The sequence below is a fragment of the Siphateles boraxobius genome, unplaced genomic scaffold, assembly GCF_051911475.1.
Source record: "Siphateles boraxobius isolate OS27281-9 unplaced genomic scaffold, OSU_SipBor_1 25, whole genome shotgun sequence".
NCBI lineage: Eukaryota > Metazoa > Chordata > Actinopteri > Cypriniformes > Leuciscidae > Siphateles > Siphateles boraxobius.
In genome coordinates this window covers 10,331,187-10,353,636 of record NW_027508866.1, presented here as the reverse complement: position 1 = coordinate 10,353,636, position 22,450 = coordinate 10,331,187, and the positions used below count along the sequence as shown (strand labels likewise).

Here is a 22,450-nt window from a genome sequence, read left to right as displayed (position 1 = left end):
TTATGATGTACCAAGTACATCAGGATTTACGGGAAGTGTTTTGATGTGTATAAATCTCAATTTAAAAAAAGATGTACACATGTGATTGGTTTTGTGGTCCAGGGTCACATATATTAAAGCCAATAAATAATTTATTATTTCCTTCAGCTGAGACACTTCAGATGTGCACTGTTCGCCATGATGTTTTTGAATGGCTTGAAATACCTTTGGAATCACTTCAAAAAAGGAAAATACAGTAAAGTGCAACATGCACAGTGCAAATCTGTCGTATAGGCTCCATAAAATTATAATGAGAACATTATGGTGGGACTTTTGTTTTTTTAATCAGGCTCTGAAAAATCATATAAAAATGTTGATTTAGATTTATCAGCCAATTCATCGGTAAGCGGCTTTCAAATATAAAGAATTATCGGTTAGTAGTATCGTATCGACCAAAATTTTCATATCAGTGGATCCCTAAAAAATATCCATCCAATCCAGCAAATGTGACAGCAAAGAGGCCGGAGAGCTCATTGTGGCCCAGAAACAACCTATCCAGGGTCTGAAGTCTGGGGCCCATCTGCTAGGATGTGGTGAGACGGACATGAGTGGGGTTGAGCCATCTAGTAATTATAAGTCTATGGCTCAGGCCATGCCAGAGTGAGGTGCAGCATGTGGGCGGAGAGGAGGCGGAGGACAATGTCTTTCTTTAGAAATGCTGACTGTAAAGACTCAATGACACGCGCTTAGTCACTTAGTGGGCGCGGATGCTGTTTTATTCATCTGTTTATTCCTTGCGTTAATGAAGAAAGCCTTTTTAACCACACAAGTCATGCTTGCTGTTGATTAAAGGGTCAGAAATGTTAACGTCAAAGGAAATGGAAGTGTAACCTTGATGCAGGAAGTGAATAGGAGTTGACAAGAGTATGTGAAAATGATTTCCAGTAAATTTCCTGCAGCACATCCTGTGTCTGTGGGAGGACAGAACGCGTCCTCTCTTTCTTTGTCGCTCTTGTTCTGTTAGCAACAGGTTATCACACCATTGATTTTCTTTTTTTTTTTTTGGAGATCAAAAACTCATCAGAAGAAGCCATAAGTTTGTTCACTAGATTTTAGGAAATATTCTAGAAGGCAGGACTAGCATCTGGGCTCCAGAGGAGATGAGATGCGTGGGTTTGTTTGCTGACTTTTGTGCTAGATTGTTTGCTTGTGTCTGTGTGGTATGCATGTGTTTGTATGTGCGAGAGCGCGTGGAGGCGCCAGGCCGGGGCTCCGGCAAAGAGTGACATTTATTAGTTATCTCGAATGATGGATGGTGGGCTTCGGTTGAGGAGCTTGCGTGTTCATCCTAGGCCTCTCTGCCCTGTATGTCGATTGGCTCCCGCTCCGTGTCAGTGGAGCTTGGCGAGGTGTAGTAATAACTGCATTTATCAGTTGAGTTTTGGGCTGAGCTTGTGACTCACTGCTGGTCTGTGATCAGTGTAGGCTGACACCTACACACTCACCAAACTGTGCCGAGAGATCTTGGCGTGACTCTAGTCTCCATGGTTCAGGTCCAGCTAGAATGAGCTCAAATCGAAAAGTTTGAAAATTGAACTTGATATTCAAGTGCAAACATTTCTCAATAAATTCCAGATTTAGCAAATAACTAAAACATTATATAATTTCGAAAGAAGTCGAATAGTTCAAATGTTCCATGTTGAATGATGTGTGTAATTCAAATCAGTTGAAGAAAAGACTGTATATGTCTTGTATGACCCTTTAAACAATTTGACCTCATTGGAGAATGTACTATTACCATTTATTTCTTGGCATATGTGGCAACACATAGATGGAGTGCTCCTCACATTAAGCAAACCCCACCAAAGCAAAAATGAGTAACAAAATCTTTATTTTAATTTTACACTTAGATGGGATAGGTTGGTGTCAAATTTGTAAGAAATGAATACTTTTATTCAAGCAAAGATGCATTAAAATGATTCTACTTCCAAAAATATTAAGCAGCACAACTTTTTTTAATGTTTATGATAATAAGAAATGTTTCTTGAGCACAAAATCTGCATATAAAAATGATTTCTGAAGGACCATGTGAACGATTGTGTGTGTGCGTATTTAGCATTTTCAAAATGTGAAATAAAAATAATGAAACATTTTGATATATTGCAAATGGGGCTCTGGGTTTGTGATGAAATGGCACATTTAGTACTGATATGATGATATGAAATAAAAAATGTCAAAAAGGTTGCTAACCCTTGCTCTAACCAAAAAATATTTCTTCTGGGTAAACATAACAAGATGTTTTCACACCTGGTGTGTAAAGACGTATATGCTCTCCCACACACAATTTAAGTCGGTCACATGACCTGTCAGGACTTCTCCCCCATACACTCACAGCACAATAAGAGAGTAGTGGAATTAGTAGTCTTGCAGTGGCAGAATCTGACACGCAGACTCAGTGCTGTTTTGTTTGAGTTTGAGGGCAGCACAAGACAAACAGTCTGAACTGCTCTACACACCATGGTCTTCTGCTGTCATCACGCAGGCCATGCAGGACGTGTAGCTCTGTGTGTGTGTGTGTGTATACAGTGTTCAGTGTTAATTCCAATTCCTTTTTGTGCATGAATACTTGACCATGTTTTGTGAATGTGTTAATGTATTTGTGTTCTCAGTTCTTAGTGGTTCGAGTGAAGTGTGAAAGAGCTTACATTTATAGATTAATATTTGAATTTAGCTGTAACTTTTACTCTCTGTTATCAGTGTCACTCATGATGTGCTGTTCTGCGTTTTTACTCATCTTGAATTTCCATTGGGCAAATTTTTTTTTGATAATTAATATTTGTGTTTACCGATACAAACGCGCATGCACGCACGCATGCACGCACACGCACGCACGCAATGCACATATGCTGATTAGAATGGTGCTCGGGTAACATTTACCATTATTATTATTATTATTTTTATTATCAATGTTGAAAACTGTTGTGCTGCCTAACATTTTTGTGGAGGATTATTTGATGAATAAGTTCAGTGAACTGCATTTATTTGCATTTATTAAATGTATTTATTGAAGCATTTATTAAATGGAAATATTTTGTAGCATCTATCTTCACTGTCATTTTCTTTTAAATCAATTTAATGCATCCTTGATGAATAAAAGTATTAATTTCTCTCTCTTTTTTAAATCTTACCGCAAATGTTTGAACGGTATCATTGTTTTCACAAAAATGTTAAGCAGCAAAATTGTTTTTAACATTGATAATATTAGTACATGTTTCTTGAGCAGCAAATCAGTATATTATAATGATTTTGTCTTTTACAGACATATAGTAAGAGTAGATCAAACATACTCGTGTACACATTTCTAACCACCATCTGACAGACCGAGAGAGAAACATTATCTTTGAACCAATCAGAGGTGATAGAATCCTTTTAAAATCTATCAATCTATTAGCACAGAGAGAGCTGATGGTGAGGAGCCAATCAGAGAGCACCAATTGTGATGGCTGGCTGATGCACGTATGCATGCACACATGCACACACACACTTCAAGCCTGATGGCAGCAGAGAGGGAAGTTTATTAGATAAACTAATCACTGAAAAACCCCATTCTGCTGCTAATTGGCATTAAATTAGCTTTGCACAGTCCATCGCTATATGTTTTTGGACAAATATTCAGTTGTTATGATATGTAAAAAAAAAAAACAGCATTCTAAGTTGATTATGGTTTTTTACATAATATCCTGCTGAAAGTGGATTTGAATCAATGCGTCAATGTGGTGGGAATGTTGAAATTGATTTCTGTGCTGCACATCTCTCTTGCTCTTTCACACTCACTATCTTTTTTCCCTTTCGTGCTTTCATGCTTTCTCTCTTTAATGAATCAGTGCGTCATAATACATACAGAGGTCAAAAATAGTGCAACTTTGGCACCAAAATTATGCAAAAAAGCAATGATTCAAGCCTTTATGCAGTTTGGAAGGAATAATTACCAAACAATTCATAAACACTTGAAGGCAAGGCTACATTGTTTTATTTTGTATAGTACAATATATATGTGTGTTTGTTTGTGTGTGATATTATAAATAAGTAAATATTTGATGTTGTGATATTAAGTGTACTTTGTAGCAGTCAGGGCCATTGAAATGATATGCACGTGGGCTGCTTGCCCAGCTCTCAACAAATGTATTATTTGTAACACTGAAGGCTGCAAGCGAAGGAGTAGATTGGGGCACAAAACAAAGAGATGGGGGGTGTGCAGGATGTGGTATGAGTATATCAAGAAGGTTTGATTGACAGGGTGGGGTTAGGGGGATTTCTGCAGGGGACAAGCCCCGTCTGCGCACACCACCCCCTTTTTCATTTCCTCAGGCACATGTGTCCTCCCTTTCCCTTGGGACAGACCTTAACCAGGCTGTGGTCTGATGAGACAGAAGTGTCCCCAGTCTTTGTTTTGATTGGCATGAGGCAGTGTTCTTCAGACATTTGCACACACACAGAGTCCCAGCAGCTTAGCCCTCTGAAACGGAGACAGAAAAGCCTGGAATTAATATTCTTATACCCCCAACTTCAAAGAGAATTTTTTTCTCTTAGATTCCATCTTTGAGTCTGTGTTTATTTGCAGGTTGAAGATGAGAGAATCTTCTGCTTATAGAAAGGGCTAATGGTGGGCTTTATTTTTTATTTTTCAGTTGTTGTTTTTCCATTGGCAAATCAAATAAATAACATTGCAATTTATGCACTAACAGTGTTTTTAGAAGTAAACAGATCCTCTTTGGTATTTTTAGGCAAGTCAGAATTTGTTACTCACGTTGTGAAACACAGTATATAATTAAATATCACATAACAATAACTTAAAGAGCTGTAAATGTTCAAGCGCATTACAATATTATTTTGGGACTTTTATTTCTTATATTATTAGGAGCTCAGGTTTCACAACAACCATTTAACATGTTACATTTTAAGTTGATGAAGCTTATGTGTTGTTGATACATGCTTGCATTATTAAATATTGTGCTTTTATAAATTTGTTAAAGTTTGGTTTATTACAGATTGACTTTTTATTATTTTGGGCTTTATCATTAACAAAAAATGTTAACGAAAATTACAACTTTAAGTAGTCGTTAATTTTAGTCCATTTTACTCTGTGTAATTTTTTTAATAATATGCAGTTTTTGTAAAATGGGTGAATTTGACATAAAAATCAACGAATATGACATCATAAAGTATTGAATTAATTTTAAAGTAAAAAAAAAAAAGACTACAGAAAACTAGAATTCAACACTGACTGAGGATTAGTGTCCTCCATTCTTCATCCCTTACCCCTTTTCCACCAAGGCAGAGCTGGTGCTGGTTCGGAGCCAGAGCCTAGTTTCAATTCGGTTCTTTGGTTTTCCACACGCAAAGCACCAGCTCCGAACCAGGAAAAGTGGTTCTTAAGTAGCACCAAATCATTGCTGGTCTAGAACAGAGCCAAGTAAGAACCACTTGCGTCAGGGGCTGGGGGCGGGGTTACCGTGACCAACAAGACGAATAGAAACTTGTGACCGCCATTTTTAAATAGCAGCTAGTCGAGCTAATAGCAGCTCGATTATAAATATCCGTCTATGTAAGTTACGGCGAGCTGCACAAACGCGTTGGACTCCGATGTATTTTGTAAACCCATGAGCATACATAGTATTGCAACGTCCGTTATTGTTGATGGCTTGTTCGAGATGCATCGGAGCGGCGCGGACCGATCGGAGCTGCGGGAGTGTTTGGAGAACATACGACTCCTTGTGCTTTTAGATCGCTATCGCAGTGTTTTGATGTCATGCGGAGATCGATCTGCGAGAAGCCGATGCATCTCGAACAAGCCTGGCGTACTGTTTGGCGCTACCGCACTAGCGTTGCTGGGCAACATGAGACGTATACAGTGACGTAAGATCTGGCTCTGTTGTGGCTCTCTAGCCGGTGGAAAGGCAAATCGGTTCTTATTAAGCTCGTCAGTCGAACCCACTCTGAACCAGCTTTGGCTCTGGCTCTGAACCAGCACCCGGTTCTTGTTGGTGGAAAAGGGGTACCTGTGTTCAGGAGTTCCCCAAGGCTCCGTACTCGGCCCATCTAAACTGGTTCCTCTTCACTCTAAGGCATTAAACTTGACCTTTTAATTACACATATCACACCCAAAATTCCTGCATGGTTGAGCATGCTGATGTGCACCCCTCTCCTTTAGTCTCTTTTCTCGTAATCGTACTGATTGTCATGTAATTCGAGCTTGCACTTTGCATCTCAACTGCTGTGAGCGGCAGGGAATGCCTGCTGTCTCTGAGGACTCATTATAGAAGGATAATGAGATTGAAATTGCTCTTTTATAGAAATTGTTTTGCCCCACAATTTTGTGTTTATAAGATTGCGGGTAATATCCTGCATGCAGTCGCTATTATCTCTGCTGTGTAGTCTTTTTCAAAGATCATTTGTGGCGGCGTACTTAGTCATTTTAGCATAAAGTGAGGGAGGACTTGCTAATGAGCGCATGAAATATTCTGGCCACATGAATTTGTGTTTAGCAGCATTTGCATGTTAATGATTTAGCCCTAAGCAGAGACGCACATTAGCATTTAATTATTTGAATATCTTTCATTAGATTGCATAAGCTACGAATCTGTTTACATTGGACTTCTTTAATAAAACATGCATTGCCTCATATGAAATGAATAAAGCTCTGTTGCCTTTTGTAAAAGCTCTGTGTATTTCAAATCACGAAGCTCTTTCTGTATCAGAGAAACTGCAGCACTTCAAACAGGATATACTTAGGCGGCAGAAACGGAGATAAAATGATGAGAATAAAACTTTAAGATGAGATTAAGTGCATCTCATATCTTCTAACTGATCGTCTCTTTCTTAAGCTCTCAGCAGGTCTTAGAAGTTTCTTCTTGTCTGTTCTTTTCTGTCAGCGTTTGCCTTTTTTGTGAGTCATGGTGGTTTCTTTTTAAGGTTGAGAGACGTTTGTTTACTGTTTTCTTCGCACCACAGCCAGACTGTAAAAACTCATTCTGCCCCTAAGTTTGAGCTTTTTCTACCAGACTTCTCCTCAGAAGACCACCACTGTGTGAAACCTACTTTCTGCTCGTCATTCACACTATTAGTTTCATTGAAGGTGAAAATGCCCTTTGTTGTTGATGTGCGTAGAGGTGGTCAACGCACTTTTAAAGGCAGGGATAAATAAATGTCCATGTTTTGATGAAGCAAACCAAAAAGGGTTTCAGTAGGGCTGTGTACTGGCAAGAATCTAGCGTAGAGTGTCCAGATGTCCCGTTTTCCAGCTCTATTTTTAGTGTCCCGACTTATTATGGAAATATATTTTTTTCTAAATTGTCTTTGCTAGGGGATCATAAAAGCGAGTAATAGTCTTCTGTCACGCGAGAATGAGAATACCCTAATCAAAGATAGCCAATCTTGTCATAGTATATTTTGGAGAATAAAAATACCATCCAATCACAATTCATTATTCGACTGACTTGAATTTAGTGAAGGCGAGATATTTGGAGGAGATCAAATCAGACGCGAAGATGTCAAAGAAACGTGTGAAGTTAGGGTTAGTTATTTATCTCACGTAAATACAGTTGGTTATGACTTGAACATAAACTTAAACGTAAACAGCTCGGTGAAAATTGGATATGTGTCGGTACCGGTCGGGTCATCCCATCCCGTATTCCAACATGAGAATTCTGGTCACCCTAATCTAGCAATACAATACGTATCACGATACAGGGGTTATAATATGATAACATATTGCAATATTTTTTTTTAATTTTTTTTAGGAAAATTATCTAATTTAAGAAAAACTGTCATAAAGCACACACCACCATTTGCATAAAACCTGAGAAAAAAGTTTATTCTTCCATCAGAACAGTGGGATCTGTTTATCAGTCTCTGTTGCACCAAATCATAGCTCAAATTTTTGTGCAATCTGACTAAAGGAAAAATATTGAAGTACTTGTAGTATTCTTAAGGTAAACAAAAAAAGCAAAATTGAAGATCGAATGAGCTGTTTTATAATTTTAACTGAAAATGACTTTGACACTGTTTTTTCATGTTTAATGCTGTGAAGCTGCTTGGTTTAAATCTATTGTTATCTATTGCGCCAAAGAAACAAGCGAACGGCATTTTTAGAATTTTGTCTTTGAACTTACATTTTTGCTGTATATTTTTTTTATGGCATCGCTGTCAAAGTAAATAGCTTGTGAAGTGGATTCACTTATTGTAGAGTTAATGAAAGTTATCATGAGCATTGTAATGTTTGAATTGGATGTCATAAGAAATGTCAGTAGACCCTAGACAGGGAAGATTCAAAAAATGAACGGGTTATATAAGTCCGTGAGATCTTACCTTCATGCTGTGGAAATACAAAGCAGAAAACAGAACTCAATGAGCACAGCGTTAAAAAGGGGCGGGGCTACATAATGTCTACAAAGTGGTATATAAATTAACGTGACTTGACTGGAGCTTGTGCAAACATATTCACATCGCTGTGTTCAGATGTTTTCTTAACTGATGTTTTCTCAACGCTGTTATTTTCGTTGTGTGTTTATTTTGTTATTGAGAGCACATATTTACATATTCATCTTAAATGGATCACCAGCATGGATGGCGCCGGGATAAGTGTGCTCTTTAATGATTAAAAAAAAACAAAAAAACATTTCAAGTCAAGGGATCATTCATGTCTGTATAGCTCAAACTTTTAGTTAAGTGTTGTGGTTCTTGTATTTTTTTAATTTTCTTTCTGTCCCTTGTCTTAATGCCCAAACCATTCATTAAAATAACTGAACAATACAGTTACTGGAATCCCATCAGGTTTTCATGAATGTGTTCAAAGCTGTGGAGTTGGAGTGGATTAGTGTGTATGTGTGTGTGTGTGGGAGAGAAAGCGAGAAAAGCGAGAGGGGGTTGTGGCAGCATTGATTTAGTCATAAAACAGGCTTGTGATGTCCCCCCCCCCCCCCCATATGCTAGTCTCTCCTTCTTTATCCTCCACCCCATCCCTCATTACAGACACTAGAAGACCACTTCAAGGTTCAGCTGTTTAGAGGAAGAACAGACAGCCATATTTGGCTAATGGACAGGCTTGTTTGTCAGTTCCTCTGCAAAATGATTGTTGAGGGTTTTAATAATTCATAGTGATTTTGTGTATGGGTGTTGCCAGTAATGTGTTTGCATGTGTGTGAGTGTGTGGCAGATTGGCCTGCTGCAGGAGGCCCTGATAGATATCTTATATTTTCTCCAGCTCTGAGGGGTCCTGCCGCTATTACCATACTCAATCTCGCGCTGGGGATGGCCCTGCTGTGGAGCAGTCTGCCAGGTGTTTTATTGATAATCGGTGCTGGCCTGGTGGGCCGCGCTTTTGCAAGGAACTTTCAGATAAAAGCAGAACAGAGAGAGAGAGATTGCGTGAATTTAACACTAATTACCATTCATCTGTCTTCAGCTAAAAGTTAAACGCACCCTTTTTGGCGCTCTGCATTTAAAATTGCTCTGTTGTAAGTAAACTAGCAGCAACATACAGTGACATACTTGTAAAGACAGGAAATGACTGGCAGAATCAAAATAACAACGCCTGTAGCAGTCAGTATAAAGGTACTCTATAAATAAGTCATGTAGTATTTTTTTGTTTGCTACATCTGTTTTTATTTGTTGTTTTATTGTGTTATGCACAGATTGCATACAGCTTAAATTTTGAACGAACTTAGGCAATATTTAAACATGCTATCCTAAAATGTCCATTGTTTCTCTCTTCTGTATGTAGCATTGGAAATCCAATTCAATTGGAAAATTAGATTCAATTGAGTGAATCAGATTTGACGGTTTATACAGCATTCAAGATTCAGGATTGTAGCATACTACTTATCTTTATTGTAATATTTAGTATATGACAAATTGTAAGAGTAGTGTGCTATTCGGAATTCAGCCTCTGTGTGGCATGTAGCATTGAAGTCTGATTCGTTGTCAGTCTTTTTGTATCAAAATATTAGTAATGTGCTGCTAAGTCAGGAAGCCTATGCTGCTGTGCATCAGTGTTTTAAACTGATTTTTATGGAAGTTAAGATATATTCTATGTGGATTTAGTATATATACATTTATTAATGTCATTAATTTTTGCAAAAATAATTAAATAAATAAAACTTAAATGAGTGTTCCCATCGCTGCTAATAACCAATAAGTACAAGTGCTCCTTTTGCAGTGAAGTTGGAGAGTTCCTCCACATTTCGATTACATTTCATCCACTACGTTCTGTGCTCTGACGTAATGACAGTAATTATGGAGGAGGGTGTGTGCTGCTGAATGTAGGTCAACAAAAAAGTGAAAGACAATAGCAAGCAGCGCTGATTCCTACAGGTGTAAGGAAGCCTAAAAGAATGTCACGCCGCCCGTTAGACATGACAGGTGCTTCCCTTTGCCTCTGAACCACACACGTCTTGTAGGGCATCAACTGCACCTTGCTTGAAGTGTTTTGCAGATTGAGCTATATTTCTTTAGTTTTTACAACACTAACTAGTGGCACAGATTAACCCTGCTCTACATGTAGGGATGTTTATTTTATATGTTTACATTACCATTCAAAATTTTGAGCATCCAGAGAGCTTGATGGGTGCTTGCCTGGGCTGGTTGGTTGGTCTCTCGCTCTCTCTCTTTCTTTCTTTCTCTCTCTTTCTCTTTCTTACTCTCTCCTTCTCTTTCTTAATGGTCAGGCTGTTAATCAAATCAATGCGTGGTCTCTGCTTTACCATCACATGTGCAAGTAATAGTTCAGCTCTGAACCTACCTTTATGGCCCTGCACTTGACACTCCCTGATGAGGACCTTTAAACCCGACTGCAATGAAGTACTTTACGTAACAACACTTCATTACCACTTGATATTGCTTTGTAATCAAATATTTTGAAGAAAATTTCTTTTTGTGGTATTTCTCATCTATTCCAGTGGCATAGGAGCATAAAAACAGTTGTTGACACATGATTCATTTTGCAAACTGCCAGTAACGTGTGAGTATTGAATGACTTTCCTCCACAGAGGTCAATTCCTGCTAGGCTACGCCTACGGTCGGTGACCTTATAGCGTGACATTGGATACGAGTTCTGAGCTGGTCAGATTAGCTCTTAAAGACCTGTAAACACACTTCACATTTTACTTTCTCTAATATGAAGCAGCTAAAATGCAGCAAATGGAAACTTGCAACCCTCATCGGACCACTCAACAGCTGCCACGTGGCACCATCATGAGGAACTGTGTGTGTTTCAGTGTGTATGGGGTGTGGTTATTAGAGGTTTCGACTGAAAATCCAGACAGATTGCTTAAACTTAATTGAAGGCTGAAAATATATGCTCTCCAGAGTAATTTCACAGTTTTTCCTCTCCTCTCCAGATGAGCTCCAACACCGGCACTCTACCATTATCTGCAATTACCATTTAATCATCTATGTTCAAATACCACACTGTCATCCTCCATCTCCCAATAGAATATGATGCTTTATTGGTTTTCATTCAGAAAGGCAGGAGTCATCCGGGCCACAGAACACACACAGGAAGCACTGAGGGTTTGGAGAGTTCACAGAGATAATGTTAGGACGTCTGACTCTCTGGTTTAGCCACTTAGGCAGCAGTGTCTTGAAACAGCGGGACTAGTATGCCTTATGCAATAACTAAGCTGAATGCATTGAGCGATTAGGCTTTCCACTGCCTTTAGACAAATCACTGATGTGTGCTCATGTGAGAGAAGGGTCACCATTTCTCTTTCTTTCCATTCAACAGACAGATGTGCAGTCTATTTTATTAGTGGCTCAGGTGAGCATCACTATTATTAGTCAGTATTGTTAGTCATTTTGTACTACAGACATAACTGACACCTCATATCACGTGGCTTGTTAAGGGAAAATGTGTGTTATTACTTTTCTAAGCGATCAGACTTATTATTTTCACCTGGGAGCCAAATGATGTCTAGACACCAGAATATTATAGAGACTTAAAAGACTCTTTTGACTTGGACCTATTAGAAGTCAACTAGCAACCATGGTACTTTATTTTAAAAGTCCTGTTTCGCATGTACATACTGCATACTTATTGTAGTAATTACAATAACTGGGTAATAACTTGGTATAGTCCTGAACATACCCCTAAACGTAATCTTAACCCATGGTGTTAACTTATTTTATTTAGTACTTTCTTGGTAAGTACACTATACAGTAAGTAGACTGAAAGTGCACATACTGTAAAATAAAGTGCAACCACAACAATCCATAACACCCTAGTAAATAAATAGGAACCACCCAAAACACCTTAGCAATGACCTTGCAACCACCCAGAACACCTAAGACCTGGTAACTACACAGACTGTCCAGACCATTTAGGAACCACACAGAACACACTAGCAACCATCTAGAACATCCTGGCAACCACTTATCAATGCACTGGCAACCATTCCCATCAACCTATAGCTTATTGGTGGTGTCTAGTTGCATCTAACCCTAGAACTAAGGAGAAATCACAAATTTAAAGAGAAACAGGCTCAAATATATCCTGTGTTAACATTTCCATGCACGTATTTTCCCCTTGTAGTTGTTTTGTAAATGACTTGCAGAGTAGTTTTGCATATCCCAGATTAGGCTGTGGTGTTGCGTGAGGTAGCCATTTGTCCTATGAAGTATTGGCTCTGTTCAAGCACATCCCCGCTCCTCTCGATAAGAGGTGAGCCACGAAAAAAACCCCTCATCCACCCCAGCAGCGCAGAGGGAATTAGCATACGTTAGTTGCCTGTGGGCCGACATTATTGTTCTGTCTTAAATTCAATTTCTCTTACCTCAGGACAAGCCTCTGTACTAGGATTAGCTCTCCATTTGCATCCGTCACTCATGTGTCCTCAAAGGTGTACTGTCTTCTCCCTGGCTTTGTGGTTAGTGTGTGACATGTTATCAGTCTGTTCCGCATGGATTGGGTTTAAATGATTCACGGACATGGCTGGGAACTGGTGTGTGTCAGAGGTGTTGAAGCTTAAATGATCGCTGTGAACTCAACAGTCAGCACATGGGCATCTCTAGGATTCATTTGTGTAATGGTGTCACTCTCTGAGTGTTATAGATATTGAAATATTATAATGTAGTTCCTGTGTGAACAAGTCTCCAGTTTCCTGTGATAGTTATGAAGACAGCAGGTGTGACCATGTTTGTTGTAGGATGGATGTTGTTTGCTTGTGATGGATATGTCGGATGTTAAAGATTAGGGATGTATGTAAATGTTTTACAGACATGTGATCAGATGAGTTTGACTACTCAAATAGAGAATCTGTTGAGTCTGATCAAATAACTCTTATGAGCCAGTTTAAGTGAATCAACATCTGACTCTTTTTCTTAACTATTGGTGAATCTTAAATATGTATCATTACTAACTTGCTCTTTATTTGACAATGTGTAGTAAGAAAAACATATTTGCAGCAGTAAACAAATGATAAACAAATAAAAGATTATACATAATACATTGCTTTACATTATATTGTAAATGACTCATTGCCTTGTAAAGTCAACAATTATATTCAGCTTTGTTTTACCAACTTTGCAGTTCAGAAAGGTATTCTGAGATTATTATTATTATTATTTGGGTTTTTAGAAAGATTTTTAGAAAGGTGTTTGAAAGAAGTCTTTTATGCATTTATTTGGCATTTATTTGAGCAAAAATACAGTAAAAACGTTTTTCAGGATCAATTTATCACGTCCTTGTAAAGAAAAGTATTAATTTCTTTTAACAACAAAAAAATAAACGTACTAACCCCAAACATTTGAATGGCAGTGTGTGTATATATTATTTTTTATTATCAAAAAAGCAAACCCAGAGTCATCCCAGTCGGTCTGTGTCAGTTGAGCTTGCCTTTCTCCACACTGAATATATGAGTCCCTCAGCAGTTTCAGTATTACTGCATTAAATGGGGCGATAAAATAGTGGTCACTCACCATATTGAAAACTTGAAGACTTGGAGTTATTAACTGAACAAGTTGAGAGACATTTTCTCTGGTGGGTTCATCAGAGACTTATAAAGAAATCAAGCTTCACTGACAGTTTAAAACTGTTATAATGCACCCTTGATTATGACTAAAGCTTTAAAACAACTTTGAATAATCAAGATTCTGAAGTAAAATAGACCTCTGTATTTGACATCCGGTTTTCATCTGCCAATTTCTCTCACCGGTTCTGAATCGCTGCTAACGTGCTAATTGCTTTGTAACAGCTATGTTTTGACAGGAAGCTACGCTAATGTAGCAAAATAATTAATGGGTCTCTATATACAGCCAGATTTAGACAAGAAATGCAAATGCGAAATAGGGTCTGATGCCGGTGAAATTTTTTGCACCAACCGAGACTGTCGGGGCGAATTTCGACAATGCTCCTGGGAGCTCCAGGTGCCCAATTGCAGCTTTACAAAATACCACTGTGAATCCTGAAAGTTTGTGTGTCTTTGTTGTGCCTCAGAGGGGCTAGTTATCTACCGCTTGCAGCCCGGTTCCTCTCGACCTCCCTCGGGCTGAGTGGCCCCGCGTAATTGAGTGCCACCTGAAAGGTTGTTCTGAAAGGTGGGTTATCTGCCCGCTCTAATCCCACAGGAGAACGGCACAGGGAGAGGAAGGGGACAAGCGCCTGAGGACTGGAGTCCTTTTCTGCCAGCCACAAGAAAATATGGGAAAAGTCACTTAGGGAAACAACTTTGAAAATATGAAAGAATATGAATGACTTGTAGTACCTAGAGATGGTGTAACTAATTATATTTGTTTGCATGTCTACAGGCATGTGTGAGTTAAAGTAAAGATGCTCAAGGTTAACGTAACACTTGGGAAAAGTTTAAAAAATAAAATATTCAAAGTTTTAAAAATAAAAATATTCAGTCAAAAGAACAATTTGTTTGAGAGTTAGACATTATTGTCTGCACCCCACTTATGCACTCAGTGATATATATGGATATATTATATGATCTATAATCCCACGAGCATTGCGACTGAGACAATGGGGAAAAAAACAACAATGATGCAAAATAAAATTCTGTGAGTCCTAAATTCATTGTTTTATTGCATTATTTTCATACATATACAGAAGAGTTTATATGAATGATGAATTTGATTTAAAGTATTGGATTTTTACGTTTTTTATATTTCAAAAGTAAAATATTTATTATTATTATCCATTTAATAATAATAATAATAATAATAATAATAATGATATTAAGAATAGAATTGAATATTTTACTTATAAAAAGTTAAGATCCCAAGTTATCTAAATTAAAACTTCTTATATATTTGTATATTTATGAATATATATATATATATATATATATATATATATATATATATATATATATATATATAGGTATGCATGTATGTATGTATGTGTATATATATATATATATATATATGTGTGTGTATATATATATATGTGTGTATATATATATATATATATATATATATATATAATATATAGAAAAGTCTGATTTGTAAAGTAATTGTATAGTCACAATTTTTTTTTTTAGAAAAACTTTCGTTTGTAGAAATCTGTTTTGTGACTACACATCTCTGTGGACAGTCAGTCATTATCATCTTGCAGTGTTCAGCTGCTACAGAAGCAGATCGTGTCTGTTGTGTTAGCCGGAGCCCAGTGAGTGTTTGTTTTCTGGTGCGGCCACGACATGCCCTTCAGACTGCGTTCATCAGATTGCACTGTATCCTCACACTGTTTTAATGGAGACGTGTACTGCACATTAACTTCCAGACAAGCTCAAGGACAAGAAACTGGCTCAATAGAGAATGCTGAGAGTCTACCTTTCTCTGGATGTGTGTCTCTAACCTGTACTTTGTTCTCTTGCAGACGGAACCTTACCAAGCTCTCGCTGATCTTCAGTCACATGTTGGCCGAGATTAAAGCCATCTTTCCAGGTGGACAGTTCCAAGGAGACACATTCCGCATTACCAAGGCAGACGCCGCAGAATTTTGGAGAAGGTCTTTTGGCGAAAAGTAAGTTTGATTAGTTTTCTTCTCGTTTCCAGATGCATCTGCCAAATCAGATGCGATCTTTCCAGTCTTTCATTACAGCTCCAATCAATTAAAACTCTTTGTGATGGATAAAGGCTTTTTCTCTCCTCCATTTAGCTGCGAGTAAGTGGGGTGAACTCTCTGGTCATGTGCTGGAGTGCTGTTCTTGAGTCAGCCTTGTGATTTAGCATACATCTGCACACTAAACCAGACACAATGATGCCTTTCCTAACTGCTCTAGTCAACGTTAGTGAGGTGAAGGTCACTGGTTAGCTGATTCTTTTTCTAATAGATAGCATTAAGGGTCTTCAGCCTCTGTCTTAATTCTGGAATATGAGTTTTCTCAGACTCCTTGAGCACCCTGTTTTGCTGGGAAGAGTTTCACTTTGATGTACTGCCAGTGTATAGAAAGAAAATAAGTAATAATTTGTATTAAAGCTGAATAAAGCTTATTTCCATTCCAAGTAGAGGTGCATGATATTGAAAAAAAAAAAATCATATTTCGTTATCGATAATGATTATTGCGATATCGATATTTATTTCGATATTTTTAAACATGTAAATTTACAAAAGTTATGGGAAAACGCAACAAAATAGATTCATAACAAATAAAACAAATTCTTACAACACAAGGTTTATTTTCAACAGACAGTCATATTGGACTGGTACAACATGAATAAATAAATAATAACCATGTCTACTACAGAACAGGCCATGTTTTACTGGTTGTACAGTATACAAATAAATAAATGTCTATAGAACAGGAAATGTTAGAAACAATAAAATTAATCTAAAAAAACAACTAAAAAGAAAATGTCAAGAGAAACAGGGCCCATCCACAACTGTGCAACCACCTCACACGTTTATTTTTTTAGCATTTTTGGGAAGAGTAAAATTTACATATGTGGTTTCAACAACCAAATGCATAGTTTGTCTGGAAGTAAAGTTTCCTCTTCCTTCTCTGTTATTTCATCTTCTTCCTGAGCAACACTAATTTTCTTACTTTTGTGTTCTTTCTTTTGCTCCCTTTGCTCTCTCTTTAGGCCCTTTCTTTTCTTTCGCTTAATTTTCTTTCTGAATTCTGAATTCTGAACTGAATTCCTTCAGTACTCCGGACAGGACGCAGAAAAAAAAAAATATCGCAATATTTTCGATATTGATATCGGGCAACGTGATATCGCGATAACGATATTGATCGATATACTGTGGACCCCTAATTCCAAGCACAACTCTCAGAAAACTCTTTAAGAGGTGTCATCCATTTGCAATGTTTAATTCATTTGCAAATTCTGTGGCTGCTGCATATCTTATCTTCTGTTTAATCCAGCAAATCGGAGGGTTAAAGGAAGTGTAAATGTATGCACAGATACACAGACTTTGACACATGTATGCACGGATACAAGGCCTCGTCATGGGGCAGGTCTGATTAGCTATCCCAGAGAAGAAGAGCAAGAGAAGGGGAGAGAGAAAGAGAGATTGAGGGATGGGAAAAGACCGGAGCAGTCTCTAGTGTGTATCTTGTTGCTGCTCTGATATATTATAGATTATTATAAAGGTCTACTTCCCGCTCTGTAGAGAGGAAGTGTGCATGAGTCATTGATACGAGAAACAGAGCGGCCTTCCTTTAGCTCTCCTATCTCTGTTTCTCTCTCTCTCTGTATGGAAATAGAAAGCTCAGCATCCTTATGCCATCAATCCAGTGAGCACTAGATCTCAGATTTGTAGCTTGCAGAGTTACAGTTGCTACACAGCGAATCTATGTAAGCATGTCTGTGCATGTTTTTGTATATTGAGACAATATAAATGAGTTTGTTTAACATAGCAGTTTCTAAAAGTCTTGGTTGAAAATCTTGGTTTGAAGATTTTTAAAAGTAGCAAAGTTCAGTTAATCTTTTCACTTGGCTAAACTATGAAAATTGTAATTTGTAATAAATTGGTTTATATCCTAGTGACAAATAATGTTGCTTTTTGGGGATAGAAATGAATTATTTTATTCAGCTAGGACACATTAAAATGATCAAAAGTAACAGTTAAGGCATTTGTGTTACAAAAGATTTCCATTTCAAATAAATACTGCTCTTTTAAACGGTAGGGTATTATATAGTTTTTAAAAAAAATAAGAAACAATCATCAAATGTTATGGCAAAACAACTCTTTCTTTTCTTTTTTAAGAGTTTTATTTTTCTAATGATGCTTTGTTTTGTCTTCATTATGATATCAGGACAGTTGTATCACCCTGACATTTTTATCCCCCCCCCCCCACCCCCAAAATATCAAAATTAAATTAAAATAAAAACATTAAAAAACATGCTCATCATAGACGAGGTGAATTAATTGTATGTGTGACTATACCTGCTCTCTAGAACTTATTGGATGGATTCTTTAAACCTTACTTTAAACCATATGGATTCTTTAAACCTTCTTAAACAAGACTGTTGTCTTGTCACCGCAGTAATTCATCTATCAGGTCAGAATGCTCTAAGACTAGAAAGAATAATATCTGTCCTTATATGCTCTCTCTCTCTCTCTGTCTCTCTCTCTCTCTCTCTCTCTGTCTCTCTCTCTGTGCCACTTGATAATGGAATATAATGCTTTTACTCAGAGTAACCATGCAGAGAGAATGGAATATATGTGAAGTTCCCTCCCCCTCTCTCATCCGAACATCTCATCCGTTCTCAGATCAGTTTCAGTTCTGTCTTCAGAAAGGTCTAGCATTAGACTATGATGTACAGACTAACCTAGAGCAGATGCATTTTGAGCATTTGATATGCAGATGATATAATGAGGGGAAAAAAGAGAAACAGCACTGTTTCCTCATTATCAGTTCATATAAATGTCCTGCTGTTTGGCTGACTGACGGTTGAAGGAGAGATTTGTTTTCAAGCTAATTTTTCTTATTAAACTTCCTTCTGTCCACCGAGACTCAAATCCGTTTAAAACTCTCGTTTAAATGCGGTAAGTGGCCACGGGCCAATAGGAGCACAGTTTCCAGTGGCAACACTGAAGGCCACCAACTGAGCTGCCTGTTTTCTGTCTTACTCTGACGGCAGCTGTTTAGTGAATTAAAATAATGCGGTCACTGATTTTATTCTGATAGCACAGGGATTATCACACAACCAAATCGCCCCAGACCAGCCACTCTGATTCAGAATTTTACCCAATTTGTTTCTCTTAACACACAACATGGCTTTGCTGAGGCTTTTTGATGCCTTTAAATGGGTGCAGAAATTTGCCTTCTGCCTCGTGACCTGCCTCGCTCTGGCTCTCCAGTCTCTACCCCTTCACTCATTTATTTATTGGCATGATGCAATTATGTGTGTCTCTATACCTGTCCTGGATCAGTAATTGGCAAGGACAGGGCCCTCAATGAGCTTCCTTTTATGTCGTCCACTGAGAGATGCCCTCAGCCCATTAAAAAGTCTTTGTTAATTAAGAGGTGAAGCTATTCTAATATTCTAATAATTCTAGTTTGTTTCTAATTCTAATACATTAAACTAGATCTCATCTTTCTTCACAGAACCAAGCTCAGCTCTCCCATCCAGCTACTTGATTTGCATCAGTGACGGTTTAAGGGGGATTATGCTCATAAAAATTACTTGTAACGCTCCATATGGGATATGTATGGTATTTATGAGCCAAGCTTTTATTTCTCTACCCTCCAGTAAACCCACCAGATTAATTCATTGTTTTCTTCATCGCTCAGACCGGCGTTTAGCAAGCGTGTCAGAGGCCAGAGTGAGTTTCCTTATTCCTGGCGATGCATCAGCACTTTTGTGCTGTTTCGCTGTGGCTGCTGATTAATACATATGCAAAACACAGTTCTGCTCTGTAAAAGTTCCATGCCAAACTGCAGTTTAATCATGCTAAAGATGCAAAATGCGCAGAACTCATGACTTGATGAAAATGAGTTTGAATGCTGAGATCATAAAGCTTATGGAAAGTGACTCATAGTTGTCTCTACATTGTTAAATTTAGGACATTTTAAAATGAACAAATTAAACAGCACATTTGAAGTGTCTCTCCGTGCTCACCAAGGCTGCATTTATTATTAAAATACAGTAAAAACTGTAATCAGAATCACATCTTCCAGTGAGTCATATAGGAAGGGAATTTTAATATTGTATTAATAATTAATTTAATAACTTTTTAAAGAGCAATAAAAGTCAAGAAGATGTTGTCATTTAGATTGGTTAACCGTGTGTGTAAGAGGTTTCTGTATGTGTTGAGACTAAGCCAGCAGGCCACTGCCCTCTCTAATAAGAATCAGCTGAGCTGATGTTTCCTCATTAACCTGCTGGTCTTGTCTGATTCAGTGTGGACCTTCCATGCCATTGTCTCTTTATTGACCTGATTAACAGGGTCTGATCCTCAATCCAATATAACTGTTTTAATCCATAACAAGTTTCACTTCCTGCCACACTCAGGCTACTTGCAAAACCGGAAAGTTTCTTGTTTTGGTCCCAAAGCAATCTAAGAATCAGCAGCCTACTGGAGTCGCAGGAATGATGGGTAAATGCTCTCTCAGGGTGGCTGACATTGTCAGATTGTCAAAATAATGAGCAGTAGATACTCTGGTTATTTGTGTGATGAGTGTGTTTTCTTCTTACCTGAAAGAATATGATGTGCCATTAGCCTGAAGTGATTTTTTTTTTTTTGTTAACCAAGAAAAGAGAACTGGTTTAAGACAACTCAGCTTTGTTTTTTCTTTTTCTCCTTTGAGTGCGTGTTTGTGTCTGAAAGTGTTTACTGGTCAATTTGTGACGGTCAGTGTTTATGAAACCGTGCTTAAGAGAAGTCGAAGCGGTGTGTGGGTGGCACTTTTCTCCACATGCTCTGCTATTCACCTCACGAGTCACGACCTCCATTTTATGTCTCTCATAGACCACCAGGGGAATGCATACAACATTTTTACAGGACGTGAATAAGAGTTTACTGTCATAGACAAAGATTCACCATAAGATTTGCGTTATTAGTCATTTGGGCTAATTTGTTTTTTTAAAGGGGTCATGAATTGAGAAATCTAATTTTCCTTGAGCTTTTGACATAGACTCCTGTATAAGACGTCATCATACTATACGAAAACTTTCTTGTTAGTTCCAAAACAGCTTTTATTGAAAAATCAAGGTCTGAAAATGGCTAGTTTTGGAAGGTGCCGATTTATGTCGTCATGGATAATTGAAAGAACGCCTCTGCAGAAGATGATCAACACCTACTTCTACATCATTGTGTGTTTGGCCCCGCCCACTCTAGCGTTTGTGAGATGAGAAGAGAGATGCAGGATCACTCCTCAAAAATAACAATACATTCCAAAGGATCCGAATGCTAGGAATGGGCTTATTTATTTTCAACTATGTGAATGTCTCAGTAGCGCATTATTTGTTTGTTCAGTAACTTTTCACTGTGGATTCTTTGCTAAATCAGTCGCATTTCGGTGCAGGCTTTGAAAACAGTAATTCCTAATTCGATCAACTTTACATTGTTTCTCTTAGTCTGTTTCTAAGATGGTGTAAAGCAGGCTAGAATACGGCCTTTTAGTACTAAATTATTTTTGATGTAAAAATCATACTAACATTATAAGTGCCCTTCAGGAAATATTATAAAATAAAAAATGCAGTTCATTGCCCTTTGAAAGAGTGAATATTGGGGATTTGAGGGAATAACTCATTTTACAAGTTTGAGAAACTCTTAGACTTTCAGCTAACCCATGGATTCCCAGTGTAATATGTTATTTTGAGTATTTTCCACTACATTTATATACTGCTTAAATATGTCATAGCAACACACTCATGGCAACCACTCACATTTTCTTCAGAAATATCTAGTACTTCAACGTTTTCACAGGCCAGTGATTGAAGGATTTGATGTTTGATTTCAGTTCATGTGTTTATAGCCCAAAGCAACTGGATGCATTTCGAGAAGGATTTACACAAGTCTAATCCCAGTGTGCAATTTTGTGTTTCGTGTGGTTCCAGGACAATAGTCTCATGGAAAATGTTCCGGCAGTGCCTTCACGACGTGCATCCCATCAGCTCCGGGTTGGAGGCCATGGCTCTGAAATCTACCATCGACCTCACCTGCAATGACTACATCTCTGTCTTTGAGTTCGACATCTTCACTCGTCTTTTCCAGGTAACCCCTGAACCCCTCAAATCCCAAAATCTTATATAAAACCAAATTTTTCACCACGACAAACATGTTAGATCTGCAGATAAAATAGCATTTAATTGTCAACTACTTTCTGAAAACAGCTAATCGTAATAACGAAAGCAATACAGAAGGAACACCCTTGTTTTTATCTCTCTCCAGCGTGGGTCGATCTACTCATTCTGTGGAGAAACCTTGTACAAAGATGTCTCACAGATAACCACATTCAAATTGAAAACATCAAACACGTCTCAATGTTTTGTAGTCATTAGTCTCCGCGTGCTGATGGAA

General features: G+C 37.9%; 1 protein-coding gene across 1 annotated transcript in view; it reads left to right on the top strand.

Moving 5' to 3' along the window:
* The window catches only part of cblb (Cbl proto-oncogene B, E3 ubiquitin protein ligase), a 65,388-nt gene that overhangs the window by 19,563 nt on the left and 23,375 nt on the right, over nucleotides 1–22,450 (top strand). Inside the window, exons 4-5 of the mRNA XM_077242431.1 lie at nucleotides 15,851–15,997; nucleotides 21,988–22,144. Of these exons, the coding sequence (XP_077098546.1) occupies nucleotides 15,851–15,997; nucleotides 21,988–22,144 (304 nt within the window). The remainder of the gene's footprint in view (nucleotides 1–15,850; nucleotides 15,998–21,987; nucleotides 22,145–22,450) is intronic.